The sequence below is a fragment of the Schistocerca piceifrons genome, chromosome 2, assembly GCF_021461385.2.
Source record: "Schistocerca piceifrons isolate TAMUIC-IGC-003096 chromosome 2, iqSchPice1.1, whole genome shotgun sequence".
Classification (NCBI taxonomy): domain Eukaryota; kingdom Metazoa; phylum Arthropoda; class Insecta; order Orthoptera; family Acrididae; genus Schistocerca; species Schistocerca piceifrons.
In genome coordinates, this window is record NC_060139.1 from 311,920,098 (window position 1) to 311,939,469 (window position 19,372).

General features: G+C 41.5%; 2 protein-coding genes across 2 annotated transcripts in view; one reads left to right on the forward strand and one right to left on the reverse strand.

Moving 5' to 3' along the window:
* The window catches only part of LOC124776644 (sialin), a 316,704-nt gene extending 307,485 nt beyond the window's left edge, over positions 1-9,219 (forward strand). Inside the window, exons 10-11 of the mRNA XM_047251732.1 lie at positions 2,569-2,654; positions 8,977-9,219. Coding sequence (XP_047107688.1) covers positions 2,569-2,654; positions 8,977-9,096 — 206 coding nt within the window. The 3' untranslated portion in view covers positions 9,097-9,219. The remainder of the gene's footprint in view (positions 1-2,568; positions 2,655-8,976) is intronic.
* The window catches only part of LOC124776645 (5-methylcytosine rRNA methyltransferase NSUN4), a 92,648-nt gene continuing 80,722 nt past the window's right edge, over positions 7,447-19,372 (reverse strand). The window contains exon 8 of the mRNA XM_047251733.1: positions 7,447-9,433. Within this exon, the coding sequence (XP_047107689.1) occupies positions 9,289-9,433 (145 nt within the window). The 3' untranslated portion in view covers positions 7,447-9,288. The remainder of the gene's footprint in view (positions 9,434-19,372) is intronic.

Below are 19,372 nucleotides of genomic sequence, written 5' to 3' on the forward strand. Positions count from 1 at the left end.
CTCAGTGCCATGTTTCAACAGGATAATGGTCATCTATGGATGTTGAATTACTGTCATGATCAGCCAGCTACCCAGACCTGTTTCAGGAGAACGTATGTGGAACCACCTCAGACATAGACTCTGTTCCAGTCACATTATCCAGAATACCAAGGACCAGTGACAGTAGTTGTGGGCCAGCTTGTGCAGGAGAGGATTCAATGACTTTATGACACCCTTCCCTACCAAATCATCCCATGCATCCAGGCCAGAGGGAGTGCAACATCATATTGATAGCAGGACTCTTAACTATAATATACCACAAATCCCTCGAGCAATAAACTGAGCCCAGTAGCTGGAAGAAAGCACAGGTAGAGGAGGAGGAGATTAGTGTTTAACGTCCCATCGACAACGAGGTCATTAGAGACGGAGCACAAGCCCGGGTTAGGGAAGGATGGGGAAGGAAATCGGCCGTGCCCTTTCAAAGGAACCATCCCGGCATTTGCCTGAAGTGATATAGGGAAATCACGGAAAACCTAAATCAGGATGGCCGGACGTGGGATTGAACCGTCGTCCTTCCGAATGCGAGTCCAGTGTGCTAACCACTGCGCCACCTGGCTCGGTAAGCACAGGTCATACCCATCTACAAGAAAGGTAGCAGAAGTCATGCGTCTGCTGTAGAATCTTAGGATATATTCTGAGCTCAAACGTAATGAGGTATCTCAAAGAGAATGAGTCCCTCCATGCCAACCAGCATGGATTCCAGAAACATTGGTCAGACAAAACTCAACTCACACTATTCTCATGTAACATCCTAAAAGTCATGGATCCAAGGAGTCAGATAGCTGCAGTATTTATTGACTCCCAAAATGCATTTGACTCAGTTCTACACTAACACTTATTATCAAAAGTATGATCATGGGAGGGGGGGGGGGGTATTAAGTTAAAATTTGTGGCTGGATTGAGAATTTCGTGGTAAGGAGGCAGCATCTTGTCTCGGATAGAGAGTCATAGACAGATGCAGAAATAACTTCAGGTGTTCCTGGAAATGGATTGTAACTTTTGCTGTAGATGTATATTGTTAACTTGGCAGGCTATTTTAATTGTAACCTCACAATTTTGACAGGTCATGCAGCTATCTATAATGAAGTACTATTTGGAAGAAACTGCACTAATATTCAGGTAGATCTTTATAAGATTTTTTTAAAGTGGTGCAGTGATTCTCAACGTGCTTTAAAATTTCTAAAATGTAAAGAGTATATGAGTACACTATCAGTGAGTCACAACTGATGTCATTCAACTGATGCTAATATGTGGGTAGTAGTCTGTAGGGATATGTTGTTGTTGTTGTTGTTGTTGTTGTTGTGGTCTTCAGTCCTGAGACTGGTTTGATGCAGCTCTCCATGCGTAGGGATATGATATGGAACAATTACATAGGCCCAGTCATAGATGAATCATGTGACAAACTTCATTTCATTGGCAGCGCATAGGGAAAATGCTGCCAGTTTACTAAGGAGATTGTGTACAAAACACTTTTGAGACCCATCACAGAATTTTGCACAAGTGTGTGGAACATATACTGAATAGGTCTAACAGGGGATATAGAAACTATATAAAGGGCAGAATGAAAGGTGGAAGTGCATGCGACTCACAGGAGAGTATCATAGAAATACTGAAAAACATGAAGTGGCAGACGCTTGAAGATAAAGACACCATCTAGCCTTCTATAGTCTACTCAACAACGTTCCAATGACAATTATTATGTGAGGAATCTAATAAATGATATACTACTGCCCCCATGTATCACTCCTGTAGGGATCATGAAGACAGGATTAGATCAATTAATGTGCACAAAGAGGCTCCATACATGAATGAAACAGAAAGAAAAATCAGTTGGATATAGATCACATGAGGTGCTGCATAGATAGGATCATTCTGTTCCATTTGTGCTCCGCAGTCGACCAGCATGGGATTCAATGTGAACAAACTTTGTTAAAATTCAGCCATTTTCAAAGGATTGTGTATTTTATCCTACTGTACTCCAGGGCACATGCCAAGTCATTGATTTTCAAATGAAAATTTTCACAGATCATTGCTTCCAAACGTTCCAGTGTGACATCACTAGAAAACTTAACAGGGTGACCAGAATGCCTATTGTTTCTGAATACTCTTTATCCTTCGTTGAATCCCTGTATCCAATTAAACAAAGCTTCCCATGAAATACATTTATTACCTTATACAGGATGCATTTCATGATGAATGTTCTGTGTAGACAACCTTTTCATCTTTTTTTAAAAAAAAAAAAAAAAGAAAAAAAGAAAAAAAATAAATAAATAAAAAAAAAAAAAATTTAACTGTACAGTTTTAGTGAGGCACGCTCCTGAAACACACATGCTACCTTGCACTGGCAACATAATAAAAACTGTTGATTGCAGAATACTGTGTATCGGCTGTCTTCAGCCTCCATGTGCTGTCACATTCTAGAAAGAAATGGGTACAAAATTTAAAATGGTATACAGTATTTTGGCATTTATTTCTGACATACTTTTGTATTAGAAAAAAATGAAATTGATAATGACTTTTTTGTTACAGGCACAATGATGGCTATCACAAATACTGTAGCTACAATACCAGGAATTACTGTCCCTGTGCTTGTGGGCTACCTCACTGAAGGACATGTAAGTATGGAAGAATTGGAGTTCATATAGAATCTTATTAATTTCTGTTCATTTTTATAACACTAGATCCTGCATCTGAGTTAACTTAAAATGTTCCCTTGCGATGAATAGTTTAAAAATGAGTGCACTATTTGCATTAAAATAAGAAGGTACAGTGCTCCAGAAGGAAATTATATTCAGATCAGGATGAACCAATTTTTAGCTTTAGGTTTGACTTTATAGTAATGTGGCTACGCAATCTATGTTATATGAAGCCATGTTTAATTATTTGCTATAGTAGAAAGGAAAAGTTATACCTTAGTTTTTCGGTAGCACCGGTGCCCACCTGTAGCTGTGTGTGTCTTACTAGTTAAAAATAAACAATTTTCATAGGGTAAAGTTATTGCATGAATCATATTTTATACTTAAGTCTGTGCCTTTATATCTTCTTCCCCAGCACAATAGAAGATTTTGTGATCCAGGATTTTGTATTTAAATTACACTCCTGGAAATTGAAATAAGAACACCGTGAATTCATTGTCCCAGGAAGGGGAAACTTTATTGACACATTCCTGGGGTCAGATACATCACATGATCACACTGACAGAACCACAGGCACATAGACACAGGCAACAGAGCATGCACAATGTCGGCACTAGTACAGTGTATATCCACCTTTCGAAGCAATGCAGGCTGCTATTCTCCCATGGAGACGATCGGAGAGATGCTGGATGTAGTCCTGTGGAACGGCTTGCCATGCCATTTCCACCTGGCGCCTCAGTTGGACCAGCGTTCGTGCTGGACGTGCACACCGCGTGAGACAACGCTTCATCCAGTCCCAAACATGCTCGATGGGGGACAGATCCGGAGATCTTGCTGGCCAGGGTAGTTGACTTACACCTTCCAGAGCACGTTGGGTGGCACGGGATACATGCGGACGTGCATTGTCCTGTTGGAACAGCAAGTTCCCTTGCCGGTCTAGGAATGGTAGAACGATGGGTTCGATGACGGCTTGGATGTACCGTGCACTATTCAGTGTCCCCTCGACGATGTTGGCCCTGTGTGCCTCGGTCGTATGCAGTCCTGATTGTGGCGCTCACCTGCACGGCGCCAAACACGCATACGACCATCATTGGCACCAAGGCAGAAGCGACTCTCATCGCTGAAGACGACACGTCTCCATTCGTCCCTCCATTCACGCCTGTCGCGACACCACTGGAGGCGGGCTGCACGATGTTGGGGCGTGAGCGGAAGACGGCCTAACGGTGTGCGGGACCATAGCCCAGCTACATGGAGACGGTTGCGAATGGTCCTCGCCGATACCCCAGGAGCAACAGTGTCCGTAATTTGCTGGGAAGTGGCGGTGCGGTCCCCTACGGCACTGCGTAGGATCCTACGGTCTTGGCGTGCATCCGTGCGTCGCTGCGGTGCGGTCCCAGGTCGACGGGCACGTGCACCTTCCGCCGACCACTGGCGACAACATCGATGTACTGTGGAGACCTCACGCCCCACGTGTTGAGCAATTCGGCGGTACGTCCACCCGGCCTCCCGCATGCCCACTATATGCCCTCGCTCAAAGTCCGTCAACTGCACATACGGTTCACGTCCACGCTGTCGCGGCATGCTACCAGTGTTAAAGACTGCGATGGAGCTCCGTATGCCACGGCAAACTGGCTGACACTGACGGCAGCGGTGCACAAATGCTGCGCAGCTAGCGCCATTTGACGGCCAACACCGCGGTTCTTGGTGTGTCCGCTGTGCCGTGCGTGTGATCATTGCTTGTACAGCCCTCTCGCAGTGTCCGGAGCAAGTATGGTGGGTCCGACACACCGGTGTCAATGTGTTCTTTTTTCCATTTCCAGGAGTGTATTATGTAAAATCACATCATGCATAGTAGGCTGTATTCTGCTGATAGATAACACTGTCTAACATCAAATAATATTCATGATAGGTGGTGTTGGTAGTGGTGGTCTTCAATCCAAAGACTGGTTTGATGCAGCTACTCTACCCTGTGCAAGTCTCTTCATCTCTGAGTAATTACTGAAACCTACATCCTCCTGAATCTGCTTATTGTATTCATCTCTTGATCTCCCTCTGCAATTTTTACCCTCCATGCTTCCCTCCAGTACTAAATTGGTAATCTCTTGATGCCTCAAAATATGTCCTACCAACCGATCCCTTCTTCTAGTCAAGTTGTGCCACAAATTTAGTATCGGAGGGCAGCATGGAGGCTAAAAATCGTAGAGGGAGACCAAGAGATGAATACACTAAATAGATGTAAGTTGCAGTAGGTACTGGGAGATGAAAAAGCTTGCACAGGATAGAGTAGCATGTAGAGCTGCATCAAACCAGTCTCTGGACTGAAGACCACAACAACAACAACAACAAATCCTCATTAGTTATGTGATCCACCAATCTAATCTTCAGCATTCTTCTGTAGCATCACATTTCAAAAGTATCTGTTCTCTTCTTTTCTGAAATCTTTATTGTCCATATTTCACTTCCGTACCTGGCTACACTCCATACAAATACTTTCATAAAGGACTTCCTAACACTTAAATCTATATTCAATGTCAACAAATTTCTTTTCTTCAGAATTGCTTTTCTTGCCATTGCCAGTCTACATTTTCTATCCTCTCTACTTCAGTCATCATCAGTTATTTTGCTTCCCAAATAATAACACTCATCGACTACTGTAAGTGTCTAATTTCCTAATGTAATTCCCTCAACATCACCTGATTTAATTCAACTGCATTCCATTATCCTCATTTTGCTTTAGTTGATGTTCACCTTGTATCCTCATTTGAAGACACTCTCCATTCCGGTCAACTGCTCTTCCATGTCCATTGCTGTCTTTGACAGAATTACAATGTTGTCAGCAAACATCAAATTTTTTATTTGTTCTCCCTGGACTTAAATTCCTACTATAAAATTTGTGCAGGGCAAAATTTGTTAAGTCATTCAGTTCTGTTATTATAATCTGTGTTGCTATGCATGATATGAATGGGTGTTGCCATAGGATAGTCTAGACAGGGAGTTGCCTGTGTATATTGTGGATTGGAATTCCACTGGGGTAGCTGTATTGGATAATGGAATGGGAAAATAAATGAGGCTCTCCCATGGAACTGTAGGCTCTAGAGAGAGAGAGAGAAGAGAGAGAGAGAGAGAGAGAGAGAGAGAGAATTTCTGAACAGGGGGAAAAGATTTGTGCCTTTCAAGCTGAATTAGATTACATGAAATTTGAACTAGGTAGGTTGAAGGGCAAAAGAGATCATGGGAACTGGTAAAGTTAACTTTATATGAAGTAGGAGGGGAAGAGCCTCATTCATCTGTAGATCATAGTATTGTCACTAAAAGTCTTGTGTACCCCACTAAGCTTAGGTCGGTACCAAAAGGGAGTAAAAAGAAAAGAGTCTTCCTGCTAGGTAACAGCCATGGTAAGAGTGTAGACCAGATGGAAAAGGAAAAATCAGGAAGAGAGTACCGTGTCACAAGTGTTGTGAAGCCACATGATAGCCGTAGCCAAGTGACAGAGGACATAAGGAATTTGTGTAAGGATTGTAACAAAAAAAGGATCAGGTTATTATTGTAGGTGGAGCAGGAAACAACCTGGCTGAAGATGAAAATTACAGCATTAGTGGTAAGCTGGATGAAATAGGAGTAGCAATTATCCACGCAAGTGTGGACCAGCTCTCGGTCAACACTGCTGTGAGCTGTTTGAATACTGAGTTGGGCAGACTGCTGCTGGCTGAAATTAAATCCGATATGAGTGCAGTTTCTTGATGCTACAGTAGGGAGTTGGGGTAATAAGGTAGAGGAGTTTCTTGTCCGTTTTCTCAAAATAGAGAGCTCTAGAAACATAGACATCCTGTGCCCAGGGGCGATTCTAGAAGTCGGTCAAGGGGGGGCTAATGGGGTAGGTGGGGGTGGGGGTGGGGGGGTGGGGGGAATGCAATATCGCTTAAAAAAAGGAGAGTTGGGGTCCTCCACCGACAATTGGTAAAATTTGGCGTTGCTTAAAGTAGTTTTTGGTAATTGTTTTGGTATTCAGGGTAAAAAAATGTGTGTTAATAAATAATAAGACGCCCATTTTAAGTTAAATGATATTTATTGGTTTAAATAGTAAGCTATTTGTCACTCTTATTCTTTTGTTAAAATGTGTCTGAAATACATTGCAACCTATATTGCTACATAGTTATAAAAAAATTATTGAATCTGTTGGGGTAATATATTCCCTAATTTCTTAAGTCATTTTATCCAATGTAATATGATGCTCCATTGGTGAGGAGGGGGGGGGGGGCTATAGCCCCCATAGCACCCCCCCCCCCTTTGCCACCGCCCCTGCCTGTGCCCAAGACTGAACACAAGTTCCGAAACAACATTGAGACAAGTAGACTTTTTTGTGATCAGCATGCAGAAGTTTGTGCTTGTCAATTAATACTGAAAAAATAGTTCACTTTATATAGATCCCCAATGGGAGATTCTGAACTGTTTGTAAGGAATATGGAGTCCTTACTATGCTCTCACACAGCACCAAGCAGTTAATAGCCTGTAGTAATTTAAATGTAGATTTTCAATTACTGACATAAAAGTTAATCAATTCCTGGGTAAATTCATATCATTATTTGAAAATAGCTTTCTGCATAAAATAATTTAAAAAAAGCAGGTCACTTGGAGGGTTAAAGTAGCATGTAAAGGAAAAGGGAAATATATCTGATGCCAATAACAATTAGAGATCATGAAGTAGCAGTAAATTACAAATATTACTCAAAATTACTAAGAAAAGTTATTAACAAATCAAGGAAAACACACATTGTCAGAAATCAATAATTATTCCACATATACATAAATGATCTTCTGTGTAACATACAACAAGCAGAATTACATTCTTTTTGCAGATGAAACTACTATTGAAATCAATTCAAGCAGACATTCGTCAACCGAAAAAATGGCAAACAATGTTCTTAAAAATATCAGTGACTGGTTTTTCTGTGACTGGTCTCTCTCTCTCTCTCTCTCTCTCTCTCTCTCTCTCTCTCTCTCTCTCTCTCTCTCAATTTCAAAAAGATACAACATATTCAGTTCTATATATCTAGAGGTGCTACACCAATGGTAGTTGTAAGACGTGGTGGGGAATAAGAACATGGTTAAGACTTTAAAAATTTTAGGTGCCTATAGTGAAGAAAATGTAAACTGGAAAAAGCACTTTTTTGCACTCCTAAAACAACATGGTTCAAACACATTTGCTCATCAAATCATTGAAAATCTAGGGACGACAAACATCTGCAAATTGACATACTCTGCATATTTTCATTTAGTAATATCATGTGAAATAATGTTCTGAAATAACTCATCTTTAAGAAAGAAAGTCTTCACTGCTCAAAAATGTACTGTCAGAATATTACGTGGTATTCACCCGAATTCATCTTGTAGATCTATATTTAAGGACTTGGGCATATTGACTACTGCTTCACCGTATATTTATTCCCTCATGAAGTTCATTGTAAATAATCCACTGGAAGCCTAAAGGAATGATGATGTGCATAATTATACCAGAAGAAAAAATGAGAGTTATTATCCCCTATTAAGGTTGTCTTTAGCACAAAAATGAATGCACAGTGATGCAACCAAAATTTTTGATCATCTGGTGATATAAAATACCTGACAGACAGCAGAGTAAAATTTGAGATCAAATTGATAAAGTTTCTCTCCTTGAAAACTCTTTTTATTCTGTAGAACAATTTCTATTATTGTTGTGTCTACTTTTGTAATATCTAAAAGATTGTGGGTAGGAATTACTAACTCGTGTGTGTGTGTGTGTGTGTGTGTGTGTGTGTGTGTGTGTGTGCATCCATATTTATACAAATTAATTTATCTTCTGAAAGTGAACTGACTTGCTCCACAACATAATGATTTGTCATGCAAGTACTCCATAGAACATAAAACTAGGGTAACTTTTAATACTACATATGCCTATGACTACGCAGCTGTTCTGGTATTCCATATTTTGAGAGGTGTCAATCATCTCTTAAGTTGTATGTATGTCTCATTCGAATGAGAACTCTTCTACAAAGTTGCAGGTGGTCATTGTTACTACTAATTCAGTTTTATATCTGCTCTATCACTGCTCTTGCATTTACGTTTTCAGTCAAAACTTACATTCAGTGTTTCCATCCCAATATCAAAGGAATTTCAAATAACACCCCTCCCCCCAAACCATAATTGTGTAACTCTTAGTGCCTTGTTACAGTACAGGAATTATTAATTAAAAACTAGCAAGAAATGTAATTGTGAAAACAGGTTGACTGCACTGTTATTTATACTTTTTTTTTTCTTCCCACAGCAAACAATTGCTCGGTGGAGGGCAATTTTCTATGGAACATTTGGGGTTAATATCTTCCTCTTTATATTCTACATGATATTTGGAACAGGTGTTGAGCAACCATGGAACAAAATTGATTAGCTGCTATTGGTGTTGATGACTTATTTAATTTAAATAGTGTCAAGCTTTATTCCTATTTTGTGATAATTTTATTTAAAGTTCCATTGTATTTAATATTGTGGAAATGTGTACAAGTGATGTGTATGTGCAAATAACACTTTGCAATAATAAACAATATTTGTTAACAAAATATTCACAGCTAATTATTATGCTTCATGCAGTCCTCATGAATTTGCAGAAATACAGTGGCCCAAAGTTAGATGGTAGGAATGGCAGAACAAGATGACCATAACGCGAGCCATTTCTGTGGCTGAAACGGAAAATGCTTCTAGCAGAATCCAGGGCTGACGTCAGATCTCTAGAAAAAAAAAGTAATCAAACATATCAAAATTTGCTTGGTTCAATGTGTTAAATGTCTACAAGTGCAGTGAACAGTGAGGAACAAAACTGCTTTCACAGGAAAAAGAATCCACATCTATAAAGCAATGAGGACATGACTCTATGCATACATTACACTTCAACACAAAAACATTTTCTGCACTTTCACAAATATTCCTGTCATCAGCTGTTCCCAGAGACAGGCAACCCTACTAACAGTTCCTCTTCAGTTTTTACTGGATTTACCTCTTCAGTTTCTACTGGGCTTTCATACACTAACTACTTCATGTAACCCAACAGGGAAAGATTCATAGGTGTGTGATCTGGTGATCATATTTGCCAAGGTACAGAATCTACAGTTCATTTTTTAGAATTCCGGGAATTTTTCATTGTTTTAGTTTTCAGTTAAATTTTTGTGATTTTGACTGGTAAGAACCAATACTCATAACAAAGGATATTAATGTATCCCGCTTCTGCAGAATAATACTGCAGCAACAAAATATGAATAAGAGAAAAAGAAATGAAAATAAAACTTAAGTCGCAAAGGAAATTCGCCATATACAACAATAAAACACAGTGCTCATACAAGCATCTGCCAACAGCGAAGTGTGTCAAAGGCTTTAGAAAGACTATGCAATGCTTCCTAACAACAAATTGCCTCTGATGAGCGTGACGTGACAGCTGTTTACATTAGATTCATTTGAGCAGTTTGCGGGCAGGCTCTTGTGAATGTGCAGTTGAGTCGCATATGAGTAGTACCTTCTCCCGCTTCTGGCTACAGATGTGTGGCTGGGTGCCAGTATCCAATATTGGCCCAGTTCGGAAATATCGGAGATCTGAGGCTGATCCACAGAGAAGTCCGAGTTGTAGTGGGGAGGTGGGTAGTCTCCACGTGACCTGTGTTTACGTTTAGTGATACTGCTGTTTCCTCTTCATTTATTGGTCTCACATTAAATGAAAACAAAACAGATTTCTGTGGCCAGGAGATATCAAATGAATTAAAATATGTTTGCATAATTATGGAAAGCTAAAATATGTTATTAGTTTCAGGTTTTATTTCCACCTTTCTGACAGTCAAGCATTAATCGCCTTGCAGAACAATGAACTTATTTTTGTCAGTTTGCTAAAGAGCTTTGGCTTTTATTAATCTTTTATGGTGAGGCAGTCAATTTATTTGAAAAGAAGTGTTTAATTTCACGCTGTTGGCTAGTTTCAACTGTTCGCTGCATTTCAAGTGCACATTTTCCATCTTCTAGCTTGTATGAAATTATGTCATAGTAAAGAACCAAACATGAGATAATAACAGTACTGGTAGCCAAGAAAATTTACATCCGAATCTGGATGTAAGTATCCTCTGATGTCTTGTTTCTTTTATGACATAATGCAAGATCTTTTAATGCTTTACATGTACAAACATGCAGGCTTCCTGCATCACCGTAGTTGCGCAAGCGCAGTGACGCCTGTTATCTGGCGTTCTGTGGCAACTGCTGAAACGAACCAATTTCCAACAGGTCATGGGAAAATATTGCAAATGGTGGTTTGAAAAGCATTACTTTCAGAGTAACTTTCCTTTTATGCAAGATGAACTATGTGCGAGAATGTACAATGAATTTCTTAAATCACAGAGCGTTTGACTCTCATTTAAAAATTAACTCTTTGAGGATCACCATCTAGAAGAATTCAAACCCAGAAGGTCAGACATTTACATCATTATTAAAAATTTTACTGGAAGATCAACATCATATGTGGAAGCTTAGCTTCTCTTACAGTTTATTAATCTTCGAGACCAATATTATATGTAAAAGCTTTTTTCTTGTGGCAACACTATTTATATTAATTTAAACCATTAACTTTTCTTATTTGTGTGTTCACGTTACTTAAGAGTGATCTTGCTATTGGCTGACTACCTCACGTGTCCTGCGCTGTCATCAGCTGGTGAGACCACGTGACATGAGCAATGACCGGCTTACAAAAGCACGTTGCAATCTAGATTTCTATGCTTCAGAAAGTAACATGCGGTGTTTGGTGGAATTCGAATTTATACCTTTGTAACACTAAAATATGCAGCGTACATGTTGCTGCACATCAAAGATCTTTCCAAAACTTGTTTTTTTCCCCCTGAGTTTCGTTTTCTAAAGTGCCGGAAAATTCTACATCGGTGTACAAAACCATAAACATTCAAAGGATTGATAAGTTTTAGTGCCGGGGAGAAGTATACTATCACTTAACATGGAAAAAGTGTATTTTCAACTGGCAAATCGAGGAAAAATCCGGGAATTTTTTTTCCTTGTCCATGTATACACCCTGTCATGGGTGGCAGACTAGTTGAGTCGTGTTCAGATAGCTCTGTCAGTAGAGAACTTGCGCACAAAAGGCGAAGGTCCCAGGTTCAAGTCCCAGTCCAGCAATAAGTTCAGCATACACTCTGCTGCAGAGTAAAAATTCATAATGGGAAATGATACTTGTATTGAAACTTATTTATCTGTAGGCTTATCCAGATTTCTGGACACTATATAACGCTGCACCACACATTCAATGCTTGTCTGCACATTCCTGTAACAAAAAATGTCCCATCTTCAACAATCAGTCATGAACTTGCACATTCCTGTAACAAAAAATGTCCCATCTTCAACAATCAGTCATGAACTATAAACAATGATAAATTCCACTGTGAACACAACAGAGACAATTGTCTTTTTTTTTATTATTATTTTGAAAAAGTTTGTGCCAACAACCTTGATGTGATAGCCAGTGATTTGTTTTGAGAAACATAAGCACTTCTCAGATATGTACCTCACACACATTGCTCACTCACGACTTCTTTAACCATTGGATTCTTATTACTGTACAATATATTAAACTGAGTAATTTTGATCCTGAAAGTTTGGCACACACTGTCTAAGGTGAATCTACTTATAACTGGGGAGAGGGGGGGGGGGGGCGTGAATTTTTTATTACAACTTAATGATGATCAAGGGTACAAACCAAGGTACATCTCGATGCTAAAACTAGAAATTCACAATTGTGCAATGGTTAAAGTCACAAAACATCTTGATGGATGATTTTATGGGGAAAAAATCTGGATGAGCTGGTCACCAACCCATCCTGCAATCAATTTCAAAGCTTTCCAAACTGAAGTTTGATACCAAGGTTCTGTGGGTCATTGTTTTCCTGCTACTCTTCATGGAAATATGTCACCAGTTTGGCCTGTGCAGTTTGTTTCAAAAGTAATGGGTAGCAGAAAGTGGGAGGTTTGTCAACGGCTATAGAGCAGATCTTTAACACTACTTTCAATAGTAACAGATTAACTATTAGTGGTAATGGAACATCTTTGCAATGGTGAGCAGCCTGTAAAATTCCAAAAAGCCAAATTGTTTGCAAAACAGTTGTGAATAGACAAATGTGAAGTAAGAGAGGTGACTGAACGCATTGGGAAGCTTAGGAACATCAAGAGACGGGATGGCTACACGCTCCAGACACACCGGCTCTGTGTTCCCAGTGCGAAAGGCTGCAAGTTGTTCCTGGACAGTGGAATTACAGGATATTGTCATAATCACCTAAACAATCTGCACAGGCTTAACTAATCTTAACTGCAAGCAGGAAAACTTGGCCATCAGAAGCATGTCACCAATTCACAATGTGATCGCAACTATTAGATAACTTTGAAATCCACTAACAAATTCCCAAATATTGTTCCTCTTTGTTCAACGGCACATCAGTGACAGCAACAGCATATCAGTTACATCTTAGAGCTAGTAAAATTTACAATACTGACATTGATGGTTTTAAGGCCATAGTAGAGATACAATACATTTCAGTACCTGCCTCCACCAAAAACAATATGTGCCCTAATGTTGGTAACTTCAACATGTCCGAAAAGGACAGTTATCTCAGTTTTGGCACATATTTTAGATGACAATGGGGCAATTAGCTGGAAGAATTTTATGGGACAGATATCAGCCACAAAAATCTGTATGTTCAATAAAGACATTATACAGGCCATAACTGTCCTAAACCACTATAAAAAACTAGTAATCATAGACACTTAAGGTGCAGAGTAAAACTAGTTATAAATCTAGAAAGAAAGACTCATCAGGCAAGAAGTCACTAACAAATATTATCATGATTTATTACAGCTCAGGATGGCACAAAGACTGGTGGAACAAACAGGCAGTTCCTGTGTTTAGTGACAGTGGAATTCATGAAGTGAATGGCTAAACAGAAATGAAATCCAGAGCGCAGTGAAAGTTGTATACACAAACAGTCGGGGAGTAACCTGAATTGAAAACATAATACAGGCTAAGTCAATTACACTACTATCAATGGCATGTGCCAAAGGCTTCAGAGAATAGCAAGAACTGCAGAGTGGTTGCAGGGCTGCGTTATTTACTAGCATTCTGCGTTATTTACTAGCACTCCTACGTCACTTTATGGGCCCACATGGCATGCCTGCGGCTGTGGCGGCACCATCTACAAGACACAGCTGTGGTACAAAGCCAGAGTATCTCTGACCTGTATTCCATACTGATACTCAGGCTAGGTAGAGAATCCGAAACACCCTCAGATACTAAAGCTCTTCCTCCTATAATCAGCACATGGCGCCAGATATGGCTCACCCCACACTGACTTCATCGTGGAAGGGGAGAGAAAGGTGCTGGAATCCCCATCAAAAGCTCCTACGGTAATTCGTCATTGTGATGGTCCAAATTAGAGGCCGGTGCTTCCTGTGGGACTCCTGGCTGATCGGGTTGGTCTGGAGTGCTGCTTGGTCCTACCTGCAGGAGACTGGATGTCATTCCCGGTTGCGAGGGAAACAACGGTTTGGCCTTTGTGGACACCTCAGTCCAAGAATGCTCAGCATCCATTAACTACTTGGAGAGAGGGTTTTTGATGTTGGTGGGAGCTGAAAGACAGCTTAGTGGGTGGAAATGGTTCCACCTCTATTGGCTCCCATTGCTGATCATTGTCGACCACCTATCTCACACAAGGGCGGAAGTTGTAGCAGTAGCAGACAAGCTCACGGGCAGGATTTTCCAGGATGTGGTTGCATAAGTCATGCCTTGTTGGCTGCTGGGGAACGTCTCATTGTGGCCGGAGCTGATTTCGATTACCGACTAGGTATTTATGGCCAGCTGCAAGATCAAAAATTTGCTGCCCTTTATTGCCAATGACAACAACTTGGCTACACCTGGGGTTTCAACCACAAGTTTGAGCCCATGCAGTAATATGGCTGTCTGCATGGACAGTCGATCACCGAGTTGAGCACAGCAGGTCGAAGAGCAGAGAACGGGGTCTGCACCCATGTAAAATTTCAGCTGGATTATGTCCATCTTTGGGGTGGACTGGTAGGTGATGGGAAAGCTGGTGACTGCTTTCCTGGAGTCAACTTGCAAGTCCTGACCAACTGTTCAGCTTCCAAGTTGGATGCTGGATTGAAAGGGGTGGTGATTAAGTGCTTGATACCACTAGGTTTACAAAAGTCCTGAAACGAGATGCCGTGAACTAAGAGCCATTGTCAAAAACTAGAATGGAAGGTGCCACTTCTACTGGAAATATAATGGAGAGGACATGAATGGTAGCTACTGTGGTGTTGATGGCCACCTGTGCCACATTCAAAAAGGTGGAGTGGCCATCAAAAACTATGAACTGCATTGCTCCTCAGTATGGTCCATCAAAATTAACATGTACTCTTTGCCAGGCATGGTCAGGGTGTGGCGTGTGGCTGAAACACTGTGATGAACCTGACTGATTGTGGACACAGGTCTAGCTGTTCTGGAGTGTGTGTCTGTTCTTTGGTGGGATCAAAAGCAGGCCAGTACAAGTGATGCCTTCATTCTGCAGATTCCCCAATTTGCAGTGAGGAGAAGCTGGGGAGTTGAAAGAAGGCGAAATTCCCACCTGGCATTCACAGTTGTCCACGGTGAACAATATGAAAGCTTCAGTTATGTTAAACCGGTTTCATAATGAGAAATAAGTGCACCATGCTGGGTCAGTGCCCTTAAGCGGGTGCTGTGCCCAGCTGTGCTGTGCTGCAGACAACACACGGCAGAGCAGTGATCATTGTCCGTGTCTGTTGCTACTTCACACACTATAGTTGGGCATTTGGTGAGGAGGTGTCTTTGACTGGCATCTAAAACAAAACACAGTGCGTCGTTCCTGCCAAACTCTGCATCTGGGACATATGGCAACTGGGAAAAAGTGTCCACATTTGAGTGCATATGGTGGGCCAATAATAGATCTCTTAGGAATAATGCCCACTGATACAGCCACTGCACATTTTACCAAGACGTTCTGAGTGGAGACCATGTAGTGAAATGAAGGGCTTGTGATTGGTGATCAGGTGAAACATAGTACCATATAGACATATGTGAAACTTTTGAAACTTTTTGATACTCATTCTCCATTTGCAAATAATTTTGCTGTGCTGCATTTAATGTTTTAGATGCAAACATAACATGCTGTTGGGTGAGGACCACAGAGTGCTAACTCACTGCTATGTCACGCTCTGCCATATGGCATTATTTAGATGCAGTATCAAGGGGTACAGGGTCAGCACACTGCTGTCCCAGCCACTGTCAGCTTTCCAGATCTTGGAGCCACTACCACTCATTCACATACCTCCTTAACTGAGATCATGAGATTGTGTGGACACTGTTAAGAGTCCTATCACGAAGAAAGAATCTGTGGCAGTATGGGGAATTGAACCCAGCTCATCTGCACAAAAGTCAGGTGTGCTGACCACTTAATTAAGAGACAGACAAAAGAAATTTTATAATGGAAAAATGGGTACGACTTACCACTTTCCTGTAACATTCATGACTATTTGAGACAGCTTTCAACTCGGCTAAATCACTGACTCAGCCTGTTAACTGTTGCTGCTATGGTCTTCAGTCTAAAGACTGGTTTGATGTAAGTCTCTAGGTAAGTATACTGAAAAATATACACGCTAATACTAAAGCTTTCATTAGACTTCATGAGGATATGTCAGTTATAATAAGATAAACATAATGTGTAATGAATACACTGCAAGGAGAATTGTGCAAGTGAACAGTGAAGTAATAAAATCAGTTAAGGATTTTTTATATACAAGGCAGCTGAAGAAAATGAGTGAATGGACAGAGAAAAGAAAAACTTGGACACACAACATGACTAAGAACATTAGCACAACTTTTTTAGACTGTGGCATGTATGCCACTGAACATAGTAAGATAAGGCAAATGTTTGCAACCAGTAATAACATGATAACTGAGCATGAGCATAGCACAGCAGAGTTTAAATAGGCACTTGCCCTTGGTAGGCTCTATAGGAAGTTCACATTACGGCTCCTTCATGGTGCACTTTTGTGGATGACAAAACACTGCCAATGTGTACAGCTTATGTGTGTGTGCATTACTTCATTCCTAGTACCTTAGGGAATAGCTCGGATTCACAAGATGTCCATGGCATCTTCCTCCGTAAGGCTCTGACTGAGATGACGTGCTGATATTGAGATGTATGGTCAGAAGTATTTGGGGTATGGGCAGCATCACAGTCCGCCTTCCCATATCAATCCATATGGTAGGATGAGTGATGTCGGTATGAGCTTCATGTCCACATCAGGTCCAGGGCCTGGTGGTGGTGGTAGTGGTGCCCCCACTGCTGGCGGCAGAGGTGGAGGAGATGGCTCTGGTGTGGATGGCGGCTGCATCGGTGCTGGTACGGTATTGGACAGGCTGCACCAGACTCATCCACTGGTGAATGGGGACCCCTCATATGCTGTGGCAGTGACCCAGCCACATCACGTGATACCACTGAGTGACACATACTGGCGTGGCAATGTCGGTGTCCCGGCCGAGGTTGTCCGATCATCCATACGCAGGCACAACAGGTCGTAATGATATGCTCAGACGCCCCCCTCTGTGTGGATGTCACAGAAATAGCAGCCATGGTGTCAGAATACGATGGCGGGAATCCATTTTGCACGACTACCAAACCTGCAGGCCCATACAGTCGCCCGGGCCGGAAACAGATGACAACGGCATGAGTTGGTGACCCTGGCCAGGCCCCAGGAGATGCAGAAGCGTCCAGGTTTGACACCCACGGAGCAGTTCGGTACGGGTGAGTGGCGTGAATCGACAGGAAGAAGGAAATGCCGGATGGGGACCAAGTCACGTACTTTTTGATTTGCATTTTAAATATTCCAACTAATCTTTCAACCTCACCGATGGACTGCAGGTGGAAGGGCGGGGCAAAAATGTGGCGAACCCTGCGAGCATTGCAGGAGGAGGTAAACTCCTGTGACACAAACTGAGGGCTGTTATCAGAGACCAATGTTGCTGGAAGTCCTACGATGGAAAAAATTTTTGACAGGGCTGCCACGGTGGCAGAGGCAGAAGTTGATGGGCAATGAACAACATACGGGTACAAAGAGAATGTATTGACTACTATTAGCCAGTGTGCATTAAGAAATGGCTGGGCAAAATCAATGTGTAGACGGTCCCAGGCTTCCAAAGGTTGTGACCACAGAGACAGAGCGAGTGCCCGCAGGGCAACTTGCTGCAGTGTGCTTGGAGAATGTGCCGTAACCAAATGAGTGATGTTGCCATCTAAACCAGGCCAAAAAACATGATGGTGGGCTAGTGCCTTGATGCGTGACACTCCCCAGTGATCAGCATGCAGAAATTGCAGGATCTCCAAACAGAGAGCCGAGGGAACCACTACATGAGGAGTTGAATAGTTCGTACCAAAGAGTAGAACACCATCAACGACAGAGAAATGATGCCGAAACACATAGCATTTACAGAGGGGGTCGGTTGCCCACGATGGAGACACCTCAGGCCAGCCATTTTGTATGCAATGTACCATTTCCCTAAAATCAAATCGGTAGCATTTGTCTGCATGACATGAGCACTAGTGATTGGAAAACCATTAACAGTTTGTTGACCACATTCATCAACGTGGAAACAGAGAACTACTCCCAATCAAAAACTGGGTCCAGACTGGCCAGAAAATGGAGTGTGAGTCAGCATTCGCATTCTTAACCATGAGGCAGAGTGAAATTCGTAGCTGTACTGAGAGAGGAACAGTGCCCAACACTGAAGGTGGTGCACTCCTTTGTCTTAACTAGCAAAACTAACAGCTTGTGATCCATGATTAGATTGAATTTTACACCGTACAGGAAAATATGAAACTTTTTTAAAGCAACAATGGCGAGGGCTGTTTTCTCTATTTGTGAATATCTAGTCTGAGCTGAATTAAGCATCTTCAATGTGTAAGCTGTAGGCCACTCAGAGCCATCAGAATATTTATGAGCTAATACTGCCCCCAGTCCATGTTGGGACGCATTTGTTGCTAGCACTACATGTTGATCAGTACGGACTGTACCATAGACTTCAGTTTGGAAAACGCCATTCCGTACACCTGCAACCAGTGGAAAGATGTTACCTAATGCAACAAAGCATGTAACGGTTATGCAACTGACATCAACCCCGGCAAAAACTGATGATAATAAGCAATCTTACCTACAAAAAGCATAAGTTCCTTGACTGACATAGGACGCAAAGGAGCCACAATGGCAGAGACATTCTGATGAAGGGGTTTCATACCAGCACTAGACCTCAAACCCAAAATAAACACTAGAAGGCTGGAGGAAGCAGCACTTTTCCAAATTGTCTTTTAAGCTGGTGGCATGATGCAAAAAAGAGTGTACATATGTTGTTGAGAAGTTCAGCAACAGAGGAGCTGGAGACCACAATATCATGAAAATAGCTGGCACGCCCAGGTACAGACCTCTCGAGTTGTTCGAAAATCCATTGAAATATCATCAAATGGTAACCGCAACTATTGATACAAGCCAAAATGCATGTTAACGACCAAGAGCCATTAAAGGGTCAGCATCAATGGGCAGCTGCAAATATGCATTGGAGAGGTTGATCTTGGA